Source organism: Eumetopias jubatus, unplaced genomic scaffold (assembly GCF_037043125.1).
Source record: "Eumetopias jubatus isolate StellerSeaLion01/CBP00866 unplaced genomic scaffold, mEumJub1_p1.0 scaffold_10, whole genome shotgun sequence".
Taxonomy (NCBI): Eukaryota; Metazoa; Chordata; class Mammalia; order Carnivora; family Otariidae; genus Eumetopias; species Eumetopias jubatus.
The window spans coordinates 129,480,935-129,503,137 of record NW_028274816.1 but is presented as its reverse complement, the minus strand read 5'-3'; the positions used below and the strand labels follow the sequence as shown (position 1 = coordinate 129,503,137).

General features: G+C 53.5%; 2 protein-coding genes across 5 annotated transcripts in view; both read left to right on the top strand.

Moving 5' to 3' along the window:
- The window catches only part of ATP2A3 (ATPase sarcoplasmic/endoplasmic reticulum Ca2+ transporting 3), a 46,888-nt gene extending 42,101 nt beyond the window's left edge, over window positions 1–4,787 (top strand). For all 3 annotated transcript variants that reach the window (XM_088028411.1, XM_088028412.1, XM_088028413.1), the window contains one exon: window positions 4,687–4,787. In XM_088028411.1, coding sequence (XP_087884537.1) covers window positions 4,687–4,787 — 101 coding nt within the window. The remainder of the gene's footprint in view (window positions 1–4,686) is intronic.
- Window positions 4,788–4,953: 166 nt separating this feature from the next.
- P2RX1 (purinergic receptor P2X 1) lies at window positions 4,954–19,954 on the top strand. 2 transcript variants are annotated; one of them, XM_088028414.1, is made up of 12 exons: window positions 4,954–5,090; window positions 13,024–13,171; window positions 13,510–13,530; window positions 13,987–14,056; window positions 14,293–14,389; window positions 14,723–14,803; window positions 15,079–15,220; window positions 17,032–17,159; window positions 17,575–17,665; window positions 18,093–18,158; window positions 18,511–18,612; window positions 18,728–19,954. In XM_088028414.1, the coding sequence occupies exons 1-12, from the start codon at window positions 4,954–4,956 to the stop codon at window positions 18,791–18,793; spliced, it is 1,149 nt and encodes a 382-aa protein (XP_087884540.1). In that variant the 3' UTR covers window positions 18,794–19,954. The 2 variants fall into 2 exon arrangements, with proteins under 2 accessions (XP_087884540.1, XP_027951249.1); XM_028095448.2 differs by having other exon boundaries at window positions 13,459–13,530.
- The last annotated feature ends 2,249 nt before the right edge of the window (window positions 19,955–22,203 follow it).

Here is a 22,203-nt window from a genome sequence, read left to right as displayed (position 1 = left end):
TTAGTTTCAAAGCAGCGACAGCAGAGTATTAAAACGAAATGCAGGGCCTTTCTGGGCATGGGGTTCTGTGCAGCTGCATAGGTCACACATCTGTGAAGCCAGCCATGACTGGAAGAGACACAACCCACCCTTAGGAGCTCCCGGGTTTTATTTTGGGGAAGGGCAAGATTTGGTGCATAGTTCACAGTGGGCGCCAAGGACGGGCAGAAGGAGTCTTCCTTCCGCATGGTCCATCAGTTAGACCTCTCAGATCCCAAAACCATTCTGTATGCCTCAGCTCCCTGGGTGCCCAACCAGCTCCTTGAGATGGGCCAGGCAGGGGTTACGGCTCCATTTTACAGATGAACACCCCAAAGCTCTTGGAAAGCCTGACTGTCTAGCTGGCTTCATCATGGCAAACAGACAGAACATGGAGTTAAGACGGGCATGGAGGGCTTGATGCGTAGACAGGCCAGCTTCAGCACTCCCATCAGATGGGCATGGAGGGTTCCATCAGCTGCTGGAGCTCATGGCCAGGCCTGCGCAAGTCCAGCCCTGCCAGCCCACAGCATGGAGCCTGACAGGTCAAGATGGAGCAGCCAAGGGAAACAGAGGTTTCCTACCTCACAGCCACTCACCCCAGAGGGAATTCCAGGGCAAGCCCTGGCACACTTCTCCCTGGCTCAGGGATGGCCACTGCCAAAATGCCCAAGGCCTCACCCTGCCCCCTCCATCAGCCCAGGTTGGGCTCCCCAGGCCTCCCACGCTGTACACCGCAGAGGGGTAGGAGAGACTGGGAGAAATGGAAGGGCAAACTCAGGAAATGGAGGCCTAATGCCCACACAAAGAACTGAAGCCAACAGTCCATGGCAGCTTTACTCATCATAGCCCCAAACTGGAAACAACCCAAATAACCACCAACGGGACGGACAACAGGGGACGGACAACAGGCTGTGGTTTGTCCATACAACAGAATGCTCTCTAGCCATAAAAAGGAGCAGACTACTCATGTATGCAACAACATGCATGAAGCTTAAACCCTTGTGCTGAGTAAAAGAAGCTCGTATTGTGCAATTCCACCTCCATGAAGTTCTAGAAAAAGCAAAACAGATCAGTGATTGCCTGGGGCTAGGGTTGGGGAGGGTTGCCAGCAAAAGAGCAGGTTGGGGACATTCTAGGGGGACAGATGATGGGGGGTGTTGCATGCATTTGTCAAAACTCATCAAACTGTGTGCCTAAAATGGGTACATTTTACCGTATGTCAGTTATACCTCAATACAGTTTGATTTAGAAGAAAAGAAAGGTAGGAGCCAGAGGAGGTGGGTGGGCAGGTGGCTACCAGGTGGGTGTGGAGGTTTCAGCAGCATCAGGAGGCAAGGAGACAAGCCTCCCAAGGGGTACTCAGAGTTTGAGGGGCAGGGACCTAGGTCAGCCCCAAGGAGTCCCACCTTCCAGGGGCAGCAAGAGAATGGGGACCAAGAGGAAATGTCCCAAAAGGATGGAGGAGAACCAGGGGGTTGTGATACCGCAGATGCTAGGGAGAAGGAGCTCATAGTCGGGGTGGGGTGGTTAGAAGAGGCCAGAGGAGCAGTGCAAGGTCTGGACAAGAGGAGAAACCAACCCTGAGGACCCCTGCTGTGGCTTCCCTATGGACACTTGCTCCCACAACCTCCCTTTGACAATCTCTGTTAGGCTGTCCCAGATTCTAGCCGGCATCTAAGGGGCTGAGCGGCATTGAGTGAGCCCTGGGACACTGACAGACCCAGGGTGGGGGACTGGACTGAACTCTGCAAGCAGAGGTGTCATCCCTGCAACCTTGGGACACTGAATGGCTAAGGAGACCCATTGGAGTCTGTGCCAACCCCCTTGAGGGCCTGGGCTGGCCTCCAGGATGGACACAGGCCCCCTCCACACTCCATAGAACTGCTAAATTTAGCCAGGCAGAGGAGGCTGTCCTGGGGCTGAGGGCTTGGCAGCACTGCCTTGTCTCCCTACAAGGTCTGGCCCAATACTGGAGCTGGCCACTCGGCCTTTGGGCTTATAAGGCAGATCTGGCAGCTCTCAAGGGCTGGATTCTTGGGGTGGGCTCTGGCCCAATCTCTCAGACTTTGGGGAGCCTCCTTTCCAGCCACTAGACATGGGAGCTACTTGGGCAAGGCACACAATTTCTAGAGCTTCAGTTTCCCTATCTGTGAAATGGGGGTTCCAGTACCTGCCTCATGAGGCTGTTTAAAAAAGAAATCTGCTGAATGTGAAAGTACTGTGTCCCCTGTAAACTCTGACCCCTGCCCTGCCCGTCTCTGCCCCCCCCCAAAATGCCTAGAACAATCACAGGTGTCTGTTCCTGGGGATGCTGTAGTTGGGGCAAGGTGGGAAAGCATAGGCCTAGATGGAAAGATGCATTTTAGAACCAGTGAAAGAGGCATTGGTCCTATCAGCTGTCTGTCTTACTTTGGCAAAATTATTAGCAAAAAAGATTTGTAATGGGGAAGATAAATGTAATTGCTTTTATTTCTTTTTATTTTGGGCATGCTTTGGATATGACAACCCCAAATGAGATAGTCCCCCATGACAGTCTGTTTTCTAAGTGTCAGGGTCAGAACTGAGGCTGTAACAGGAGCACAGGTGCGTGCTTGGAAGCAAGGGTGTCTGAGTAGCTAAGGAGACCCATCGGAGCCTTGTGCCGAACCCCTTGAGGACCTGGGCTGGCCTTCAGGATAGGCATAGGCCCCCTCTGCACGCCACTGGCTGCTAAATTTAGTCAGGCAAAGGACATCATCTGTCCATTAGTCCCTCTGTCTGTCAGCAAGCCTGGCTCCTTGGAGATGGGGAGAGGGAGTGAAGGAGGAGGTAGTGGAGGTCATGGTGATGATAGGAAAAGGGCAGGTGCAGATTAGAGACTGCCTGACTTCCTTCCCTCTCCTTCCTCCTCTCTCCCCACTTCACCTGGTGCCTGCTACCCTCCTGAATGTCCAGGGATCATGGGTGGAGTGGGGCACAAAGATGGCTCCTGTATAGTGTCAGCATCCACCCCCACTCTTGACTGCAAGCAATTCATGTCCTGGGACCTGCTATTCCAAGAACCATGGGATCACCTGGAAAGGGAATAGGCCCTTTTGTCTGGGATCAAGACCAGGCCAAGGGGACATGATACCCATAGGTCTGGCTCCCAGCATCTCTGGATTTTTTCCTTAGAAAAGCCCAAGACATGGTTCCAACCTGCCCCTCTGGAAGGTAGTGTTGGACAGACAGTTGGGCCTGAGATTAGTGAGATGATCTGTTTGAGAGGGGAGAACTGGCCTAAGGTGCTGGAAGGGGCCATGGGCCTGCCCTCTGTGGGGGCCCTTGCTGCCCAGAAAGCAGCTCTACTCAGACAGGCAGCTGGGATTTCTAGCCCTGGAGCCTGGCTCCCTGCCTAGAGCAATTGCCCAGCCTAAAGGCCTGCCAGGAAGAAGACTCCTATCAGCCTTCAGAGCGAGGCACCTTGGACTGCAGGGGAGTTCCCCACACCCCGGGGGGGAAACCCAGCCTCCGTCTCCCATCTCCAGAGGAAGCCCCAAGGACACCCGGCCTGGGTTGAGGGCCAACCAGGGAGGCCTTCCTGCTTCAAGCTGAGACCTCCAGTACAGCCCAGGGTGAGCTTGGGCAATTGATTTCTCCTCTCTGAGTTCATTTCTTCATCCGCAAAACAAGGCATTGGGTCAGGGGAGGCCTCCAGCTCTAGGGCCCCAGAAGCAAACATGAAACCTCTGTCCCACCCCCAGTCCCCTGGGACCCTTGCATACATGCCCTGGGGTGCAGTTGAAGACAGGGGCTGCAGAGGGTCTGTACCTTAAGATCAACAGTGGCCTCAGGTTTTTGTCTTCAGTGTTGTTGGGACCCATGCCCCTAGGGCCTCTACCTATGAGGGAAATCCCATTATCATCCCCATTTCACAGATGAGGATGCAAGCTCAGGCTGGTGAGGAAAATCACCCAAAGCCCTCACAGGCAGCTAGTAACAGAGCCAAGGATATTAACTGAGGCTGTCTGATGTCGGGCTTTCCCAGCTTTGTCTCAGGAGCCCAGGGGCAGTGTGCCACAGATGGGGCCCTTGAATCTTCCGGGCACTTGCGTCCCTCCCTCTGCTTGTTTTGGGAGGTGGACGTGTGGCTGGGACTGAACAAACGATGGGAGAGGAGAGGTGAGCTATGGAGATGCCAGCCCAGTGCTAACGTTGACTGGGCACAGGCCAGGCTTGGACTCAGAGGAACAGGTGGATGGAAGCTGGTCTATAAGGACAGAAGTGGGGGTCCTGCTGCAGGCTCTGGGAGTATCAGATAGCTGATACCTCCGGAAATGGCCCTGCTTCTGCTTCTGCTCTCCTGGCCACAACCCCCACCCCGCCCTGGGACTGAGCTCCACACCTGGGGGCACAGGTAGAGTGGGGAGGATCTTTGGATATGGGAATGGGTCCATGGTTTGGGGAAGGCTTCAGCCTGAGGCCACTCCACCCAAGCCCTGGCCCTGTTCTGTTCCGCTAGGTTCGTGGGGGGGCTGAAAGCTTTATCTTTGCCTTATGACGGGTGGCCCGTGGTTTCCTGCCAACAGCTCCTGTTTCCGGAGGCTCAGCAGGGCCCAGGCGGAGCCAGAAGGAGCTGTGGGGCTGAGCCTGGGTGGCCCCACCAGCCCCGCCCCCATCTATCTTTGGGAATTTTTTTGTCCACAGGCGCGGCTGGCCCACAGTCCATTGCCTGCCAGGGGCCAAGAGCTGCTCTGACTACCCGAGGACTCTATTTTTCAACCCAAGTGCCTTCAACTGACCCCTGACTCCTGACCTCTGGCCCCAGCTGCCCTGCCCTGCCCTGCCCTGCCCTTCCTAAGGGGCCAGGAAGCCCCTAGAAGCTCCACTGTAGACGTGGGCATTGACACCTGGCTCACCTCAAGACAAAGTCTGTGCAAGGGGCTCGGTTCTCAGGCGCCAGCCTGGCCCACCATGGCACAGCGGCTCCAGGATGAACTGGCTGCTTTCTTCTTTGAATATGACACTCCCCGAATGGTGCTCGTACGCAACAAGAAGGTGGGCGTCGTCTTCCGCCTGATCCAGCTTGTGGTTCTTGTCTACGTCATTGGGTGAGTCTGGGCCCCCTACCTGCCACCCTCTTGCACCAGCTTTCAACCTGGGCCTTTCCTCCAGGCTCTGGGATGCCCCCATGACCCCAAAGAGCCCCCTTTTTCTCCATTGGTTGTCACCCTCCCTGACAAACTGTAGTGCTATTCAGAAGGTATGGAAGCCGGCTAACTCATTGTCAAGATAGGGACATTGAGGTAGAGGGGAAGTCCTGCCCTGGGTCATGTGGTGAACAAGAGGCAAAGACGTTGGGTTCTAAGGAACTGACTCACTGTTAATGGTCTCTCAAGTGGTGAGTGGTGCTGGAGGCTAGGGCCCCAGCAAACCACAACCAAAGTCATTCTACTTCCGACCTCCTAGCCAAGCCAGGCCACTACTAAGAGACCGAGGCCACGCCCCATTTTACAAGCCAAAGAGGGACAGGCCCTGTTCCCACCTGCCCTGCCTAAATTAGAGGCATCCTGAGATATTTGAAACCCCCAGAGCAAAGAAACTTTCAAATTCAGAACACCTGGGACCTTAGTGACGGCATGTCGGGTGGCATGGAGGTCAGTTCAGGTCCCAGGGATGACTGCTCCTTTCTCGGCATCTTGACACCTGTCCCACTGCCCCAGGAGTGCAGAGGCAGAGTAAGGCGGTACTCCCCTGAAGTCTTGCTGTCCTGGGAGCCAAGACAGGCCTGGCAGTGGCTTACACATATGCTTGTGTGAGCACTGCATGTGCTGTGTGTGCATGTGTGTCGTACCTAGAGCTCTGTGTGGATGCACGTGTTCTGTGTCTGGGCATGTGCCTACTGGGGGTGGCTGCTGGCTGTGTCCCTGTGGCTGGGGATCCACATGTGCATGTCGGGTGACTGAGGTGGCTGGCCACCTGATGTGTGTGCCCCAGGGGGATGTGGGGGGTAATCATATCCACTCAGAGTGATACTGCGGAAGGCTCTTGGAGGCCCCAGGTCCAATGAAGGAGTTTCAGCTCTTGCTGAGGGGGCTTGGGGATGCCTGGCAGAATCACTTTGCTGTGTGATTCTGAGGGCCCTGCCCCTCTGGTCTCCATGTCCCCGTTTTTGCTGAGGGACCAAACCAGGACTGCTGACTAGAGCCCAGGGTGGGCTGACTAGGAGACCAAACAGTGACCATATCGCTCTGGTCCCTCCAGGGCCTCTGATATCCAAAACAGCCTTCCCCCTACTCCATCTGGGGGAAGGTGGAGTCAAAGGTGGAGGTCAGGTCGAGTCAAAGTGGAGTCAGGTGGAGTCGAAGCCAGGACCTAGCCCTGTGACACCTTTCGGCCTCTGCCTCCCTCCTGTTCACAGACCAATTTGACATCTGCAAATGTCATTTGAGCTTGTGAGGAAAACTGAGTAGTGGAGCTTCCAGGTCACATAGCAAGTCCCAGCTAGAGCGGAGGTCTCTTGACCCCCAGGCCTCAGCACCGCCTTCTCCTTTCCCACCTCACAAGGGCTCTGAGAACGTTGTAATGGGGCCCTGATGCTGGGATGCCAGGTACAGGTTGGGCCTAAAAGCTCACCATTAGCTGCACTCCTGACCTTCCAGGGAACAGAGAGATTGCCTGCCCAGGCCCAGCCCATCCTTCACCAGAAGAGGCTGGGAGAATGTTGTCCTCACTGTGGCCCCTACTGCTCCTTATTTCTGCTTTCAGGTCAGCAGTGGGAGCAGCACCAGGGCCCTCCTGTGTGTTGGTCACAGACTGTCAGAGGGAAAGCGACACTCCCCCCACCCCACTCCCAGCTGTACCATATGCTCCAAGCCAACATCCCGTCCTGAACACAGACCTCCAGTAACAGAGACTTGCCTACCTCCCCCCTTGCTTTCCTCCCTCCTAAGGACAGCCTACTCAGTTTCCAAACGCATGTGGCCTCCTCAGTGTTGGTGAGGCTCAGAGACACTGGATGATTTAGTCTGGATCTCACAACCGGAAAGAAGCTGAACCAGATTTGAATCCAGCTGCATGGCTCCAAAGTTGGCCTTGATAACCTGGAAAGGAAACATCCTCAGAGAGGGGCACTGACTTGCCCAAGTCATATAGCAGAGAGAGGAAGGCAGTGTCCCCCACGACCCCACCCTCAAGCCCAGACCTCCTGTTCTGACTGCAACTCCTGCTGTCTCCAGCACCCTCATCTGGCCACTGGCCACTGCCCACTGCTTTGCTGACCGCTCAGGTGCAGACAGAAACTGGTCTGGGCTTGGTCTTACTCTCTCAGGTTTTAGTTTCCCAACTGTTCCACGGAGCGAGGGTGGGGGGATCCCTCTAAAGATGTTGTACGCAGGCTCGTTTCTGAGGAGGGACGCCTTTCTTGAATTAGCCCTCTTCCCAAGGCCCCTGTCTGTCTGAATGTCTTCTCCTATGGGTGCTGCAGGGTACAAAGGGGAACATGGGAGAAGAGCCAGACTCCCGCATTCCAGAGACAGAGGCACAAACAAGATGGGGGATGGGCAGACACAAAGACAGAACCAGACAGAGGGACGTTGGAGCACAACCACTCAGATGAAGAGAGAGGTCCTGAGGCTGAGAGATGGTGAATTACTAAGACAGAGGCAGAGAGGCTGAGATGTTGAGAACCCAAACAGACTGAGAAGGCAAACTGAGGTTGTGTTCTCTATCAATCACACTCTTCTGAGAAGTCCATGGCAAATGGAGGGAGCAAGTGGGTCTGAGGCCCTGGTGGGCTGAGCGAAGATCTCACTCTTTTTGTCTCAAATTAAAATGGTTAATTTGCAGTTAGAACTGTCTCCTGGGAGGTGATGAGCTCGCTGTAATTCAGTACACAGGCAGTGGGCTGTCATCCGTGACCTAGCAGGCCCAAACAGGGAGTGTACTGGGGTATGTCCTTGCCTGGAGGCTTTGGTTTGGAGAGGAAAGAGGTCTGGCCGCGGTACACAGGAGGGTCCCAGTGAAATCTGTGAATGCTGCTTGGTAAGTGGAGCCTGGGAAGGCTTCCTGGAAGAGGTGCCGGAGTGGTGGAACCAGCCTTGAGCAAAAACACCTGGGGCTGTAAGCCCGGCAAGCCTGCTCTTGGCTTTCCTTTTGCACCGCCCCCCCACCCCCCCGCCGTCATCTACCTCACACAGAGCTCTTGAGAAGTTCACTTGCTTCTGAGATTTTCAAATGGATCCTGAAACATACCAATCAGGGATGAGAACAGACACAAATTATTGCTGGGGAAAATGCATCCAGGGACATTTCTACAGCATCTTTCTCTGTGCCTATTGCTGTGCTGGGAGCCATGGGACAGAGGTGGGGTACAGGGTGAGCAAAGGAAAAGTAAGGAGTGGAGGATGAGTGAACCAGGACTCTTTTGATTCCTAGAGAAGAGTGGGGCTATTGAGTGGTTTATGTAACTGGGAAAAAAAAAATCAATGCAGGCTTCATGGAAGCTGGATCCCCCATGAGGAGGGCACGGGAAGAACAAGTTCTACAGGGAAATGGGGAGTTCACGTTGGTCCCATTTGGGTTCTCCAGAGAAGCTAGCCAGGATTTTCTCCTCTTCCCAGCTCTGCTATCCTCTGGGCTTCATTCTTAGGCAGAGTCTCTCTGTCCTCATAGTGGCCAAACGGCCACCAGCAGCTCCAGCCTGACATCTCACCAGCTTAGCCATCGCTAGGGCATAAGACTGTCTCCTTTCCCAGAGTTCCAGCAAAAGTCCCAGATCCAACTCTTACTGGCAGGGGTCACGTCAAGTGCCTACCACAAAGCCAACTGTTGTGGCCAAGGAAATGAAAAACCCTGGTTAGTAGAGTCTCGTTGTGTGCCTACCTGGTCCAAGCACTCCTGCTGGAAAGCAGAGTGTGATCAAAGAAAGGCCCTGGAGCAGGAAAGAAACAGCAAAAGAGTCACTAAGGTTAGGCTGTGGAGCATGAAAGGACCTAGGGGAAAGGAGGTGGAGGGGTGAACACAGCCACTGATTCAGGCCTCTGAATGCCAGGCTGGGGCAACATGGGCTTTCTCCTATAGGTCGTGGGGAGCCATAGAAGGATGTTTAGCAGGGGAAGGCCCAGGGCATGCAGGGGATGGGGTGAGGGTGGAGGCCAGAGGCAGGGCACTGTGAAGAGGCAGCAGTGATAAGAACAGAGGAGGAGGCCATGCCAAGGCAGAAGCAGTGAGCATGGAAGACAGGAGTAGTCATCCTGGCGGGCCCCGCACCAGGGAGATGTGTGTGGAGGGGGTGCCCACTGCTTGGTTTTTGCCCATTATCGTTGCGGCAGGCCTTGGGCCCAGCACAGCCCAAGTTTTTGACTTCTCAAGAGCAGTGAGAAATTGAAATTTTTAAGCAAAGGAACCTCTGGGTATTTAGAGGTTGGTGACTCATTAAAAAAATTTTTAAACACAAATCGTCAGCCTAACTTATCTGCAGACAACATGTAGCTTAACCTCCAAACACTCAGCGTGGGCCCCAGCTCTAAACTCAGTCCCTCCCGGGCTTGGAGGCTGGTCTTGCCCTCCCTGAGGCTGCTGTGCTCTATAGCATCTGCCTGGCCTGCTCAACTCCTGCCCATGGTTGTACCTTGTGCCCCCACCAGCCGCAACATATCGTGCCATCCCCATGCCGGAGTTCCTCTGGTGTCTGTCCCGGCTCCTCCCACGTCTCGGCCTCCCCCAGCAAAATCCCTTTGGGTCCTTAGAGGAATGCCAGGAGGACAGAGGGGTCCAAAGGATGTGGGGATAATAGAGAATGAGGGTGTGAAGATGATGCCCAGGCTTTGAGGAGGATGGGGTGGGTATGGTGCCACCCTCTAAGACGAGGGCACCAAAGGGGCAAGTTCTGTGGGGGACATGAGGCGTTCAGGTTGGTCCCACTGAATTTTTGTTTTGAGATATTAGTCAAATGCCATAACATTCACCCTTTGAGAATGTAGAATTCAGTGGTTTTTCGTATGACCACAAAGTTGTGCCACCATCACCACTATCTAGTCTACATGTTCACTACTCCAGAAAGAAACTCTGTACTCCTTAGCAATAACTCCCCATTCTTTCTCTCTACAGCCTACTTTGCCTACTCTGGACATTTCACAGAACTAAAATCATATGCGGCCTTTTGTGCCTGGCTTCTTTCACTTAGCATAATATTTGTAAGGTTCATCTATGTTGGTTATAACATGTATCAGCAGTTCATTCCTTTTTATGGCTAAATACTACTATTTCACTGTATGGATATGTCACATTTGATTTATCCATTCATGGTTGATAGTCATTTGGGTTGTTTCCACTTTTGCTTCTTATGTATAATGTTGCTGTGAACACTTGTATACAAGCTTTTGTGAGGGCATATTTTCAGTTCTGTTGGGTATATAACTAGGAGTGGAATTGCTGGGTCAAGTGGTAATTCCGTATTTAACTCTTTGAGGAATTGCCAGGTTGTTTTGCAAGGGTTTGGGTTGAGTTTGAGGTACCTGTGTGATGTCTGGGACGAGGGACCAGGGGAGGGAGAAGGAATGGGTGTCACAAAGCGCTGGGTCTTATAGACATGTTTGTAAGATTCTTGAGTGCAGAATTTTGGTTGGCTTTGTTCACTCCTGTATTTTTAGTGCCTAGAACACTGCTTGGCACATAATAAGGGCTCAATCAATAAATGTTTGTTGAATCGCTAAATGAATGTGTGGAATTAGATCTCCAGGGAGAGTACAGAAGTGGGGATAAAAATCTGGGGACATGATGTATCTGTGACAGCTTACATGAGGTTCTGCTTGGGCTGGGAATAGAAGCCAGGGCGATGGGGGCAGGTGGACATATAAAGAGGAATTACTAACTCAAGACAGTGAAAATCAGAGGATTATTTATTATGTGCCTACTGCATGCTAATTTCCGTAATGAGAACGCATGGGGAATCCCCTAGTCACCTAGACCTGCTTTCTTCCTGGGGCCCAGCCCACAGTTCAGTACCGGGGTGGGGTATTTGCTCCTATTTGTTGAATGGACAGCAGTGTTTTTGAGGTAAGTGCCATTACATATGTTTTACTGAGAAAGCCAGCACTCAGAGATGAGGCTAAAGTCTCACAGCTGGTGAGTGGCTGTGCTGATACCTGAATCCTGGCTTCTGTTACCCTTTGGGGGCCATACTCTTGGCCACTCCACTATGTGGAGGAGTTCAGAACATGGAGCAGCTCCCCATCATCCCCAAAAGCTCCTCTGAGCTTGGGCATGGAGTCAGGATCCTCCCCGGAGGAAGGAGGCTGAGGAGGGCAGGGGTAGGTGATGCTCCCAGTCTCCCTGATAAGGCTGGGAGCCCGAGGACTGGAGCTTTTGTCATGCCCCGCCTGGTGCCATCTGGGACCTGCAGGGGGCAGCAGTGACCATGCTTAGGCTTGGGAGGGGGCTCCTCCTGGGCCAGGCTGGGGGAGGGGCCTGGAGAAGATGAAGTGGGGACCATAGGAGGGGAGAGGAAGATCTGGGTGGGCTGACTTGCTGGGGCCTGGGGTAGGGAGACAGCCCCCAGAGAGCTAGCACTGACTCTGGGACAGATGCACAGAGAATTGCGGCGAGTCCTGAGCTCTGGAATACAGGAGAGGGGCTTTGAGCTCTGCTTGGGCAGTCAGACAGAGCCACAGGTGAGGTCACAGATTTCCCCCAGAGATACACAGCTACACACTCTGATGGGTACCACAAGCGGACACATACACTCAAACACAGAGTTACACTGAATCGCGATGTATTCTTTCCTGAAGGAAAAGGACTATATCCAGGACTCTCAGTTGTAAGCAAGAGGAACCAAACCCAAACTGGCTTAAATAAAGAAAGGGGTGGGGGGGAAGGGGGCGGGGGGAAGAAAGGGAATTTATTAGCTCATGTAACAGAAAAGTCCAGAAGTAGATTTTTTTTAACATGCTTCAGGCATGGCTAGATCCAGGTGCTCAACCATTGTCAGGAGGCTGCCCTCTTCCATCTCCTGACCTAACTTTCCTCTAAGTTGGCTTCATTCTCAGACTTACTCTCTGTGAGGTAGCAAGATGACTAACCATAGTTTTGGTCTTATAGCTACCTTCCTTAGCTACCTAACAGAAGGGATGTCTCTTTCCCAGTAATTCCCAGAAAAATCCTAGCCTCCTTGCTGAAACTCCCCAGGCTGTGTGTCCATCTTTAGACCTATCACTGTTGCTAGGGCAATGGAACATTGATTGGCAAGCCTTGGTCATGTGACCCACCCTCCCTACACCCAAGGCCTGAGTCACTCCACAAAGGCCTCAACTGGGGCCACATAATACAAGCCGTTCAGAGGGCCACTTGCCCCCTCTGTTTCCCTTCCAGTCCCCTTGCCAGGAGCTCCCAGCATGGCTGAGATAATCATAGCTAATATCTCTGTAGTGCTTACTGCATGCCAGTCCCCCTTCTACGTGATTTACATGCAATAAGTCACAGCAAGTACGATTAGTACTATTATTGTTAGTCTCATTTTACAGATGAGGAAACTGAGGCAGAGAGGATTGAATAGCTTATCCCAGATCACACAACCCATGAGTAGTGTAGCTGGGATTCCAATCCATCCTCTTGGGCACCAAAGGCCAGGTTCCCAGCCATCATGTTCTGCTAGTTCTCAGTGGAAGAACCTCAGGAAGGAAGGAGCACTCTGAGCATGAGGATTATGGTCCAAGAAGCTTGGCCTCTAGGCCCCAGCAAATCCTGCTTTTGGAAAAAGATCTGAAAGAGTCCTTCAGTGAATCTCCTCTCTGGGAATTAGTATTTTCCTCGTAAAAAGAAGGGTGGGAACTTCAGGCACAGGCCAGCTCCAGGAAGCAGGTGAGGCTCTCCTGCCCCCGCCCAAGATGTAGCATTAGGAGCAGAGTGATGCATCTGGAGAGGGGAAGGGAAAGTATTTGACATGTCTGGCTGGTGCCAGAAAGGGCAGCAGCCGACATAGCCTCATGCCATCTTTGAATGGCCTGGCCCAGCTCTGACTCCTTTAACCCCCAAAACACCCCACAGGTGGGTGTTTGTCTACGAGAAGGGCTATCAGACCTCAAGTGGCCTCATCAGCAGCGTGTCTGTGAAACTCAAGGGTCTGGCCGTGACGAAGCTCCCAGGCCTGGGCCCCCAGGTTTGGGATGTAGCTGACTACGTCTTCCCAGCCCAGGTGAGCTGACTCAGGGGTACACCTTCCATCCTGGCTCAGAGTGGGGGCTGGACTCTGTCTCCCTATTGGACTGGTCCAGCTCCTATCTCCCTCTGGGCTTCAGCTTCCCTAACTGTGAATGAGGGGCAAAAACAGGTTGTAGTATCATCCCATTCTGACATCGTGGGGTATGGAGGCTGCTGGGTGTCACGTGGATTCTGGGAGATCGTTGGGGTAGTGCTTGTGTTCTCGGGGCTGTTCTCCCAACTCAGAACCCTGCCCTGCCCTCCCCTACTCCTCATCTCCAGGGGGACAGCTCCTTTGTGATCATGACCAATTTCATTGTGACCCCCCACCAGGCTCAAGGCTACTGTGCAGAGGTGAGGACTGCTACCCATCCCCTCTCCCCACTTCCTGGATCCACAGGGGAAAAGAAATGGAAGAGGAAGTCCCCTTGGGCATTGAAGATAGGCTTCCTCAGGGGGAAGCAATGGGGGAATTTCACGCACAGATTCACACAAAGTAACAGTCTGCTCTTGGCCGTGCTGAGGTTTCCCTCCCAGCTGTGTGTCAAGCAAGATGCTGAGCTTCGGTGCTCACCTAATCCCCAAGTCCTAACGTCTCTGCTCCCTGCCTGGTGACCCTGGCAAGAGCACAGCTGGGCATGAGCCCAGAGGGGTCCTGGGAGGGGACTGGGGGAAGGAAGCTGTAAGCAAAGGTCACCCCAAAGCTGTCTAAGACTGCCTCACGACTTCTCTAGGGCCCTGGGGGTGGGAGGGGCTCTCCTTAGGACACTACCCAAGGGGCCTGGAATCAGCTGCTCTCCCTTCCCCCAGCACCCAGAAGGGGGTACATGCTCAGATGACAGTGGCTGCACTCCAGGGAAGGCAGAAAGGAAGGCTCAAGGTAAGGTCGGCCTCCTCCCATCCCCCTGCACAGCCCTAGTTCAGCTCCAGGCTTTCTCCACCAGGAAGTCCTTCCTGCCATCCTAGCCTTGGCCTGCCCTGTCCCAGACCCAGCCACATTTCTGTCTTCAGGCTTCTGCTCTTGGGTGTCCCATCACTGGGGTCTCTTGGGGATGTGGGGCCTCCTCTCTATCCCCAGCTTGGAGTGGGCACCCACGGGCTCCTCCCTTGCTCCAGGCATCCGCACAGGCAAGTGTGTGGCCTTCAACAACACTGTGCAGACGTGTGAGATCTTTGGCTGGTGTCCTGTGGAGGTGGATGACAATGTCCCACGGTAACGCTTTATCCACCCAGGGAGCCGGGAGTAGGTTCCCCAGCCCAGACAAAGGGGCATCTGGATCCATGTTCTGGAAAGGATCTGTCCTCCCTTCTTCCAACCCCACCCTTACCCCACCTGTATGCCCCAAGCCAATGATCCTCCAGCCCCTGGTTAAGGGGCCCGAGAGTCCATCATTACAGCACACCCATCCCACCCCCCCCACCCCCCGCATGCCAGGGCCACAGGAAGATCCCATAGGTTCTCACACCCCCACACCCATGACAAACGCTGCTGGGCACATGGGGGACTCCTGAGGAGGGGATGGTAAGTGAGTACAGTCTCCTCCAGTCCTGCCCTTCTCCAAGAGGCCGAGAACTTCACTCTCTTCATCAAGAACAGCATCAGCTTTCCACGCTTCAAGGTCAACAGGTTTGTGGGAAAAGGGGGCAGAAATGCAGGACCCCCCACCCCACCCCAAGGCTACTCCAGCTGGTCTCAACTGACTCTGTCACCTTCCATTCCTGCTGATTTCACTCTGAAGGCAGAATCCTGAGCTGGGCTCCTGGGGTGGGCTGCCTTTAGTCTCCAAGGGCTGTGGAAGGGGGGTTTATGGAGCTTCTGAGGGATCCCCAGAGCTTTGGGGTGTGGTGAGCACCCTCCCAGCTGGCATTCTGCTGCCACCCGTGCCCTCCACCCCCATGTAGGCGCAACCTGGTGGAAGAGGTGGATGCGGCCTACATGAGGACCTGCCTCTATCACAAGATCTTGCACCCGCTGTGCCCTGTGTTCAAGCTGGGCTATGTGGTCCAAGAGTCAGGACAGAATTTTAGCACCCTGGCTGAGAAGGTATGGTGCCAGGCAAATGAGGAGGCCTGGGTCCTGGAACCAGCAGGTCAAAGAAGGCTTTTCAGTCCCAGATAACGCCCCCCTCAAGCCTCTCTGGTATGGGCTGAGTATATCTATGGATTTATTCCCTAATGCTGAGGGCTTCTGAAGCTCAGGCCTGAGTCCTCAGCAGCGCCTGGTATGGACCTGACACAGAGGAGGTGCCCAGAATGAATGGACATGGGCAGACATTTTCACCTGGATGTTTGCTGAGGTCACACTGTTTTTTAAATATTGGATAAAAGCAGCTTGAATTCCATGCCATATGGCCCTGAAAAGTCCTGTGCCCTGCTCAGGAATCCTGAGAATTCCAGAATCTGGGATTTGTACACTCACCTGGGGTTCTGAGAGAAGCAGTACCTTGTAAGGAGCACAGACCTGTCTGTCTGGGTTCAAATCCCGGCTCTGCCCCTAATGAGCAATGCGGCCTCACACTAGTCCCTTACCTTGGGTGTGTCTGCCCCTAATGAGCAATGAGGCCTCACACTAGTCCCTTACCTTGGGTGTGTCTGCCCCTAATGAGCAATGCGGCCTCACACTAGTCCCTTACCTATACAGTGGGGACAGTAATAGTACCAGGCTTGCGGGATTGTCCTGAAGATCAAGTGAGTTCATGCACGGGATGGCACTTCAGTACTGCCTGGCGTGCGGTGACCCTGTGACCATGTTCCCACATGATCATTATCCCCTACAGTTGCCTGTTTAGGGATGGAAATCAGCTTCTTCTCTGTGATATCACACATACACACAAAACTTGCTCACGACACATTTATCTAGAACAGGGATCAGCAAGTTTTAAAGTTTATCTTTAAAGGGCCGGAGATTAAGTATTTTCATCTTTGCAGGCCATGTGGACTCTGTTCCAACCATTCAAGTCAGCTGCTATAGGGAAAAGCAGCCACAGAAAATACGAAACCAAGTTCGGCCCTTGGGCCTCAGTTTGCCAAACCCTGGAGGGGGGTTGCTCTGTAGCAACACACACAACCAGAAAGCTGAATGTTAGACTTCCCTGTTCCTAAAACCTCCCTGCCACCTGCACTAGGAACTTTCACCCTCACCATCATCCACAGACACTTGCATACCTACCTCCTGCCTAGTTGCCCAGCTCCACACATGCTCTGACCACTTCCCAACTCTCCTGTTGCTCAGCCTACCCCCACCTGTCCTGGTCCTCACCTGTTCAGAGGAGCTTCACTTTCTCAAGTTTTCTCTTCCTAGCCCAGGTCTTTACAGACTCACTCTTTAATGCAACACTATTTCCTTGCCTTCCACACTGTGACTTTCACTAGGAACTCAGGAGTCAGTGATAAATGAGACAGACAGCCCCACCCTCACGGAGTTTATAGTCTTAGAGGAGATGGGTTAGTAATCACACAAAATAAATAGACGATTTCAAAGTGACAAATGTTCCAGGAGAAAACAGCGACTAACAGGCACATGTTTTTAGTCTGGAGGTGGTCATTAGGGAAGGCCTCTCAGAGAAAGTGACAAAAGGATAAGAAAGAGCCAGCCTTGTGGAACTGAGGGAGCTGTATGTGCAAAGGCCCTGAGGTAGAAAGAACTTGATGTATTCTAGAAACCATCAGAAAGTTGGAGTGTGATGGGTGGGAGGTGGGGCCAGAGAGGGTGACAGGACCCCACCCTGCAGCAGCTTCTCAATGTCTCTTCTCAAACAAAAAAATGCTCCCCCCCCCTTCAAGGGCTGGCACCAGGGTAAGACAGGAGTTTCTTGATCCTGAAGCCCTGGGTTTTAAACACCTGTGTCCCTGCAGGGCGGGGTGGTCGGCATCACCATCGACTGGAACTGTGACCTGGACTGGCATGTGCGGCACTGCAAACCCATCTACGAGTTCCATGGACTGTATGGGGAGAAAAACCTGTCTCCAGGCTTCAATTTCAGGTGCCTGCCAGGACCCCACCAGTGCACCCTTCCTTGGGCTCCCAGAACCCCTTGAGGGGTTTTCTACTCCCAGAACCTCTTGGGGCCAAGTAAGTGTCCCCAGGAAGAAAGCAGAAGGAAGCTGGGCAGCTCCCATTCTCCTGGGTCTGGCCAAGCAGGGAGCCCTCAGGGAACAAGACCTTGGCAGCCTGAGCCCCCACCCTTTGAGGCCCACCTGGCCAGGACTGGCGGGGGAAATCCCTGACATCAGGAGTTAGGGTGAGGATTGAAGACAGCACTCCTGGAAGTGGGCCTGGGGTGTTGGGGGCATGGGACCGTCCTCATGGACCTCTGAGGGCTCCTGCTGAACTCCAAGAACACTGGACCCAAAACTGTTCTCCATCACCCTTTTCTGCAACCTCACCCTTTCCCCAAGGTTTGCCAGACACTTCGTGGAAAACGGGACCAACCACCGCCACCTCTTTAAGGTGTTTGGGATTCGCTTTGACATTCTCGTGGATGGCAAGGTGAGTGTCCAGTGTGAAGGACAGCCAGACACATTCTTAGTTCCTGTGAGTGCTTGTTGGGTGTCCATGGTTATAGACCACAGGAAGTTGACTAGGCTTCATTCTGCAGTTTTACTGCTAATAACAGATGGGCCTGGGTACCCAGTGAGGGCAGGTCTTTCCAGCAGGTACCTTGCCTCCTCCACTACCTCCCTGCGTCCAGGGAAGCAGAGCCAAGGTCAAAACCCAGGGCTTCTAACCAGCAGCTGGGTCCCCATGTAGAGCTACAGCTGTAAGGAGCAGGCTGTGGGGCCAGCTAATGGTGGGGGTAGAGGGGAGAAAGGGGGAGCTCCTTGCCCCAGGTCTAGCCCGGGGGTTTCTGAGGAAGGCCTTTTCCACCTGGCTCCTTCTGACTGTTAATCCTTCTCTTCCTGGGCCCTGCCACCAGGCTGGGAAGTTTGACATCATTCCCACAATGACGACCATTGGCTCTGGGATTGGCATCTTTGGGGTGGTAAGTGCTAGGGTCATGGGGTCACTGTAATAAGGTCAGTCCCTCCCCTTCCACATCTCAGTGGCAGCCATAGTCTCTTACCCCATCCTTACTGAGCCCACCCCACCACCCCAGACCCACAGTATGTCTAAAGAAACTGAGGCCCAGGGTTGGGGCAGGACAGAGGTGGGATGGGGTGGTCTTGATCTCCTGAGGGACCTGCAATGCCTCATCCCCCGCTTCCAGAACCTGAAATCTAGGTAGAGCAGGTTTGAGCCAAGCCCCCCAGCCAGAAAGGACTGATGTGGGATATGGACGGTTCTGTCCCTGCCCCCAGATCCCCATGTTCTCTCTGCCCCTTCCCTGCCCTCAGGCCACGGTTCTCTGTGATCTGTTGCTGCTCCACATCCTGCCCAAAAGGCACTACTACAAGCAGAAGAAGTTCAAGTACGCGGAGCGCATGGGGCCAGGGGCGGTAAGAGAACTCCCCGAGTGTGGGCCTTTTGGAGGCCTTAGGCCCGCGTGTCTGTGTTGGGGGGCCAGCTGCTTCCCTGCAGCTGACTTTTTATCCCCCTGCCCTGCTTACACAGGGTGAGCGTGACCCCGCAGCCACCAGCTCCACCCTGAGCCTGCAGGAGAACATGAAGGCATCCTGACCCTCAGCCCCTGCCTCCTGACTGGACACAGCATGAGGCTTCAGGCAGGGGCCCTGCTGGGGGCCCAGGACAGAACGGTCTCCGCCGGAGCTCTCCACGCTCTTAGCCAGGCAGACACTAGGCCTCGGCAGCCCAGAGGGGACACTGGGAGAGACCTGAGCAAGTCTGGGCTCCGGCCCCAACTCCACCACCCCCAGAGGGAGCTTCGCACCAGCCTCAGCCACTCCTGGTCTAGAGGGGCTGGGGCTGGGCAGGGCTCCTCTCACACCCCTCCGTCAGAGCTGTGTGCTTCTCTCTGGGCCCTCATGCACCACACTGCCTCGTGTCTCCAGATTCATGCTTTCCCATATGGCAGACACTAGCCACGATGACCACTTAAATTTATATTAATTTAAACTGAATAAAATAAAAAAAATCAGTTCCTAAAACTAGCCACATTACAACTGCTAAATAGATACATGTGCCTAATGGCTGCCATATTGGACCACATGGACTATTGCAGAAAGTTCTACTGGACAGCTCTGCTTGAGCCCTGTTTCTTACTGGCCCCAGATTTTCCTACGGAGCTTATCAACAGTGCAGGCACCCGGGTCTACCTCAGATCTCCTGAACTAGAATCTCTAGGGCTGGCCACAGATATGCAAGGATGGCAAACTCCCCAGGCCATTTCAAAGACTAAAGTTTAGGAACCATTCCCGATTGGGTATCAGATTTAGCCTGGGCCTGCCTGACCTGGCTGATGCAGGTTTTGAGTAGGTGTGTGGTATACCTACAAGTCACATGGTCTCACGTACACACCCCCATGTACATGAACACACTCATCGGCATGCACACCCCCCTCCCATCCACACTCTGGTTTGGAACAGCTTGGGCCCTGCAAACACAACCATCTGAATGTACCTCTGCCCTCAAGTACAGACACATGGTCCATGCCACAATACCTCCATGGAGATATGCATCTCCCTAAGTGTGTCAGGCCAGGAAAGTCCCTTCAAGCCATGAATCCTCACTCAGCTACCTTGGGTTGGGTTGGAGCCCTGGCCAAATCCCGGGCTCCCTGCTTGTGGCCCAGCCTCAGCACCTAAGGCCTGCCCAATTCTGTCTGAACACAAGGTCTGGGGAAAGGGAGTGGTGGAGTACAATAAAAGGAGGACAAACTTCTGCCTTCTGTACTTTTCCCCACTTTTCCCCTCTGAAACTAGGTGTCCCCATCTGTGGAATGCGGGGCTGAGCTGAGAGATCTTTGAGGTCCTCTGGATCTCTTGGTAGACAGTGGTGAGTCGCCACTTAGGCCCTGAGCCCAGCAGGGTCAGTGCTGGAGATCAGCTCACCTCTGTCCATGGGCCACTGTACCCAAACATTGGAGCTCTTTCTGGTCCTCCATGTACCCCTCCCACAGCTTTGAGAGGCCTGGCACTCAGACAGCAGACACTCTCTGGAGCGGCCTCAGGAAAGCAGGAATAAGAATGGGGCTGGCTGCTCCAGGAGAGAGACCTGAGGGAATCTCAACGAGGGGAGGAAGGTCTTGAATGGAGATAGTGTGGAAGGATTTTCCAGGGGCCCTGCGGTGGGCAAGACCTGCAGTCTGGACCTATGGCCAGGCAGGGTCTCTGGGAACCCCCCCATCACCACACTCTATCTAGACCAGTGCTGTCCAATAGCAATGATGGAAACATTCTCTATCTGTGCTTCCCAAAATAGTATTCACTAACCACACGTGGCCACTAAATACTTAAAATGTGTCTAGTGTAACCAAATAACTGAATTTTTAATCTTATTTACTTTTAATTAATTTAAATCACCACGCGCGGCTAGTGGCAGTAAGAAACGATACTGGACAGCACAGGCCAGCCCCCTCCCTGTCCTTCAGGCCCTTGACTTTCTGCCCTCTTCCCCAGCTAAGAACCATCCTTCGGATTTTACAGGACAGGAACTCCCTCTTCTTCCCTCCCTTTGTTCTTCAGTGCTGCCTGCTTTTGCACCTCCTGCCCCCTTCCTTCCTGAACGAGCCCAGGATTCCTCCTTTGTATCCAGCCCTTCTATCCAGCCCAGAGGCCTCCCAGCAGAGGCCGCCTCCTCTCCAGTACCTGCATCTGCTCCTTCCGGCCCTCGTTCCTCTGCAGCTCTGCCTGCTCTACCTTCACTGCCAACATTCCAGAAAGACCTACACGTCTACACTTCCCTCGGCATCCCACCCTCTGCAGTTGGCCTCCAGCCCCCACCCCCACTTCTTCTAAATGCCCTTGTCAAGGTTACCGACAGTCCTTGCTGCCAAATCGAAGCAGACCCTTCAGCCCATAGCCTGCTTGGCCTGTCAGCCTCTGACACTGTTGACCAAGCCCTCCTTTGTGGAAAGATTTCCTTCCAGCAACTCCTAGGACCCACCCTCTCCTGATTTTCCAGCCAGACCAGTATACAGGGAAAAGACAAGTTTCAACCGCAGCTCTGCCAAGGGTCACTGTATGTCCTCAGGCAAGTTGCTGAACTCTCCAAGCTTCTCTGTGAGTCAGGGACAATAATAGCCTCTACTCAGATTGGGGTAAGGTAAGATCTGTAAAGTGCCTAGCCCAGAGCCTGGCATACCAGTAGCGCTCTGTCTCTCCATCCGGCCTCCCTTTCAATGGTGGAATCAGCTAGTTGTCCCTGGGTACCTCTTCTGTCCACGATGATGCAACCCTTGGTTCTTAGCTGGGTATGTAGCTGCCTAGCATAGAAACTGCATTTCCTGCCTCCTCTTGCGGCTGGGTCTGGTCATGTGACTAAGTTTTAGCTGATGGGATATATGTGGAAGTACCATGTGACACCTTTTGGGAACTTCCCATAAAAGAGAGCTGGTGCAGATCCTTTGCCCTCTTCTTCATCCTTGTCTTCATCCACTGCCTGGAATGCATATGTGATGGCTAGAGCTCTAGCCACCACCCTGAACCATGAGGACAAGGGTCATAGATTGCTGGAGCAGTTAAGTGGAAAGAGCCACATCTGGAAGGTCTTTGTGGAGCAGAGCTGACCTACTGGCCTTGGTCTGTCTTCTCTGAGGCTCTTACGTGGGATTTCTGGTACCTGAGTCAAAATTGATCCTACGTGGTGCAGAAATCTTTCCTCCTTAAAACAAGTGTTCTGTCCTTGACCTCTGCTTTATTTGCTCTGAGTTATCTCACCCTTTCCCATGGCTATACTTACAATTATGGGTCTTTTCTGACAACTTCCAAAACTGTCTTTCTGGCCCAGCCCTCCTTCCTGAACTCTAGTCCCACATAATCCAACCTGAGTGCCATATCTAATTACTCATTAGACAAACATCTTTTGAGCACCTACGCTCATGATGTGTCAGACAGTATGTTGGGTGAATTAGAAACAGACCCTGTCCAGAGGGGGAACAGGCAAGTAAATGGATGCTAAGTACAAGGAAA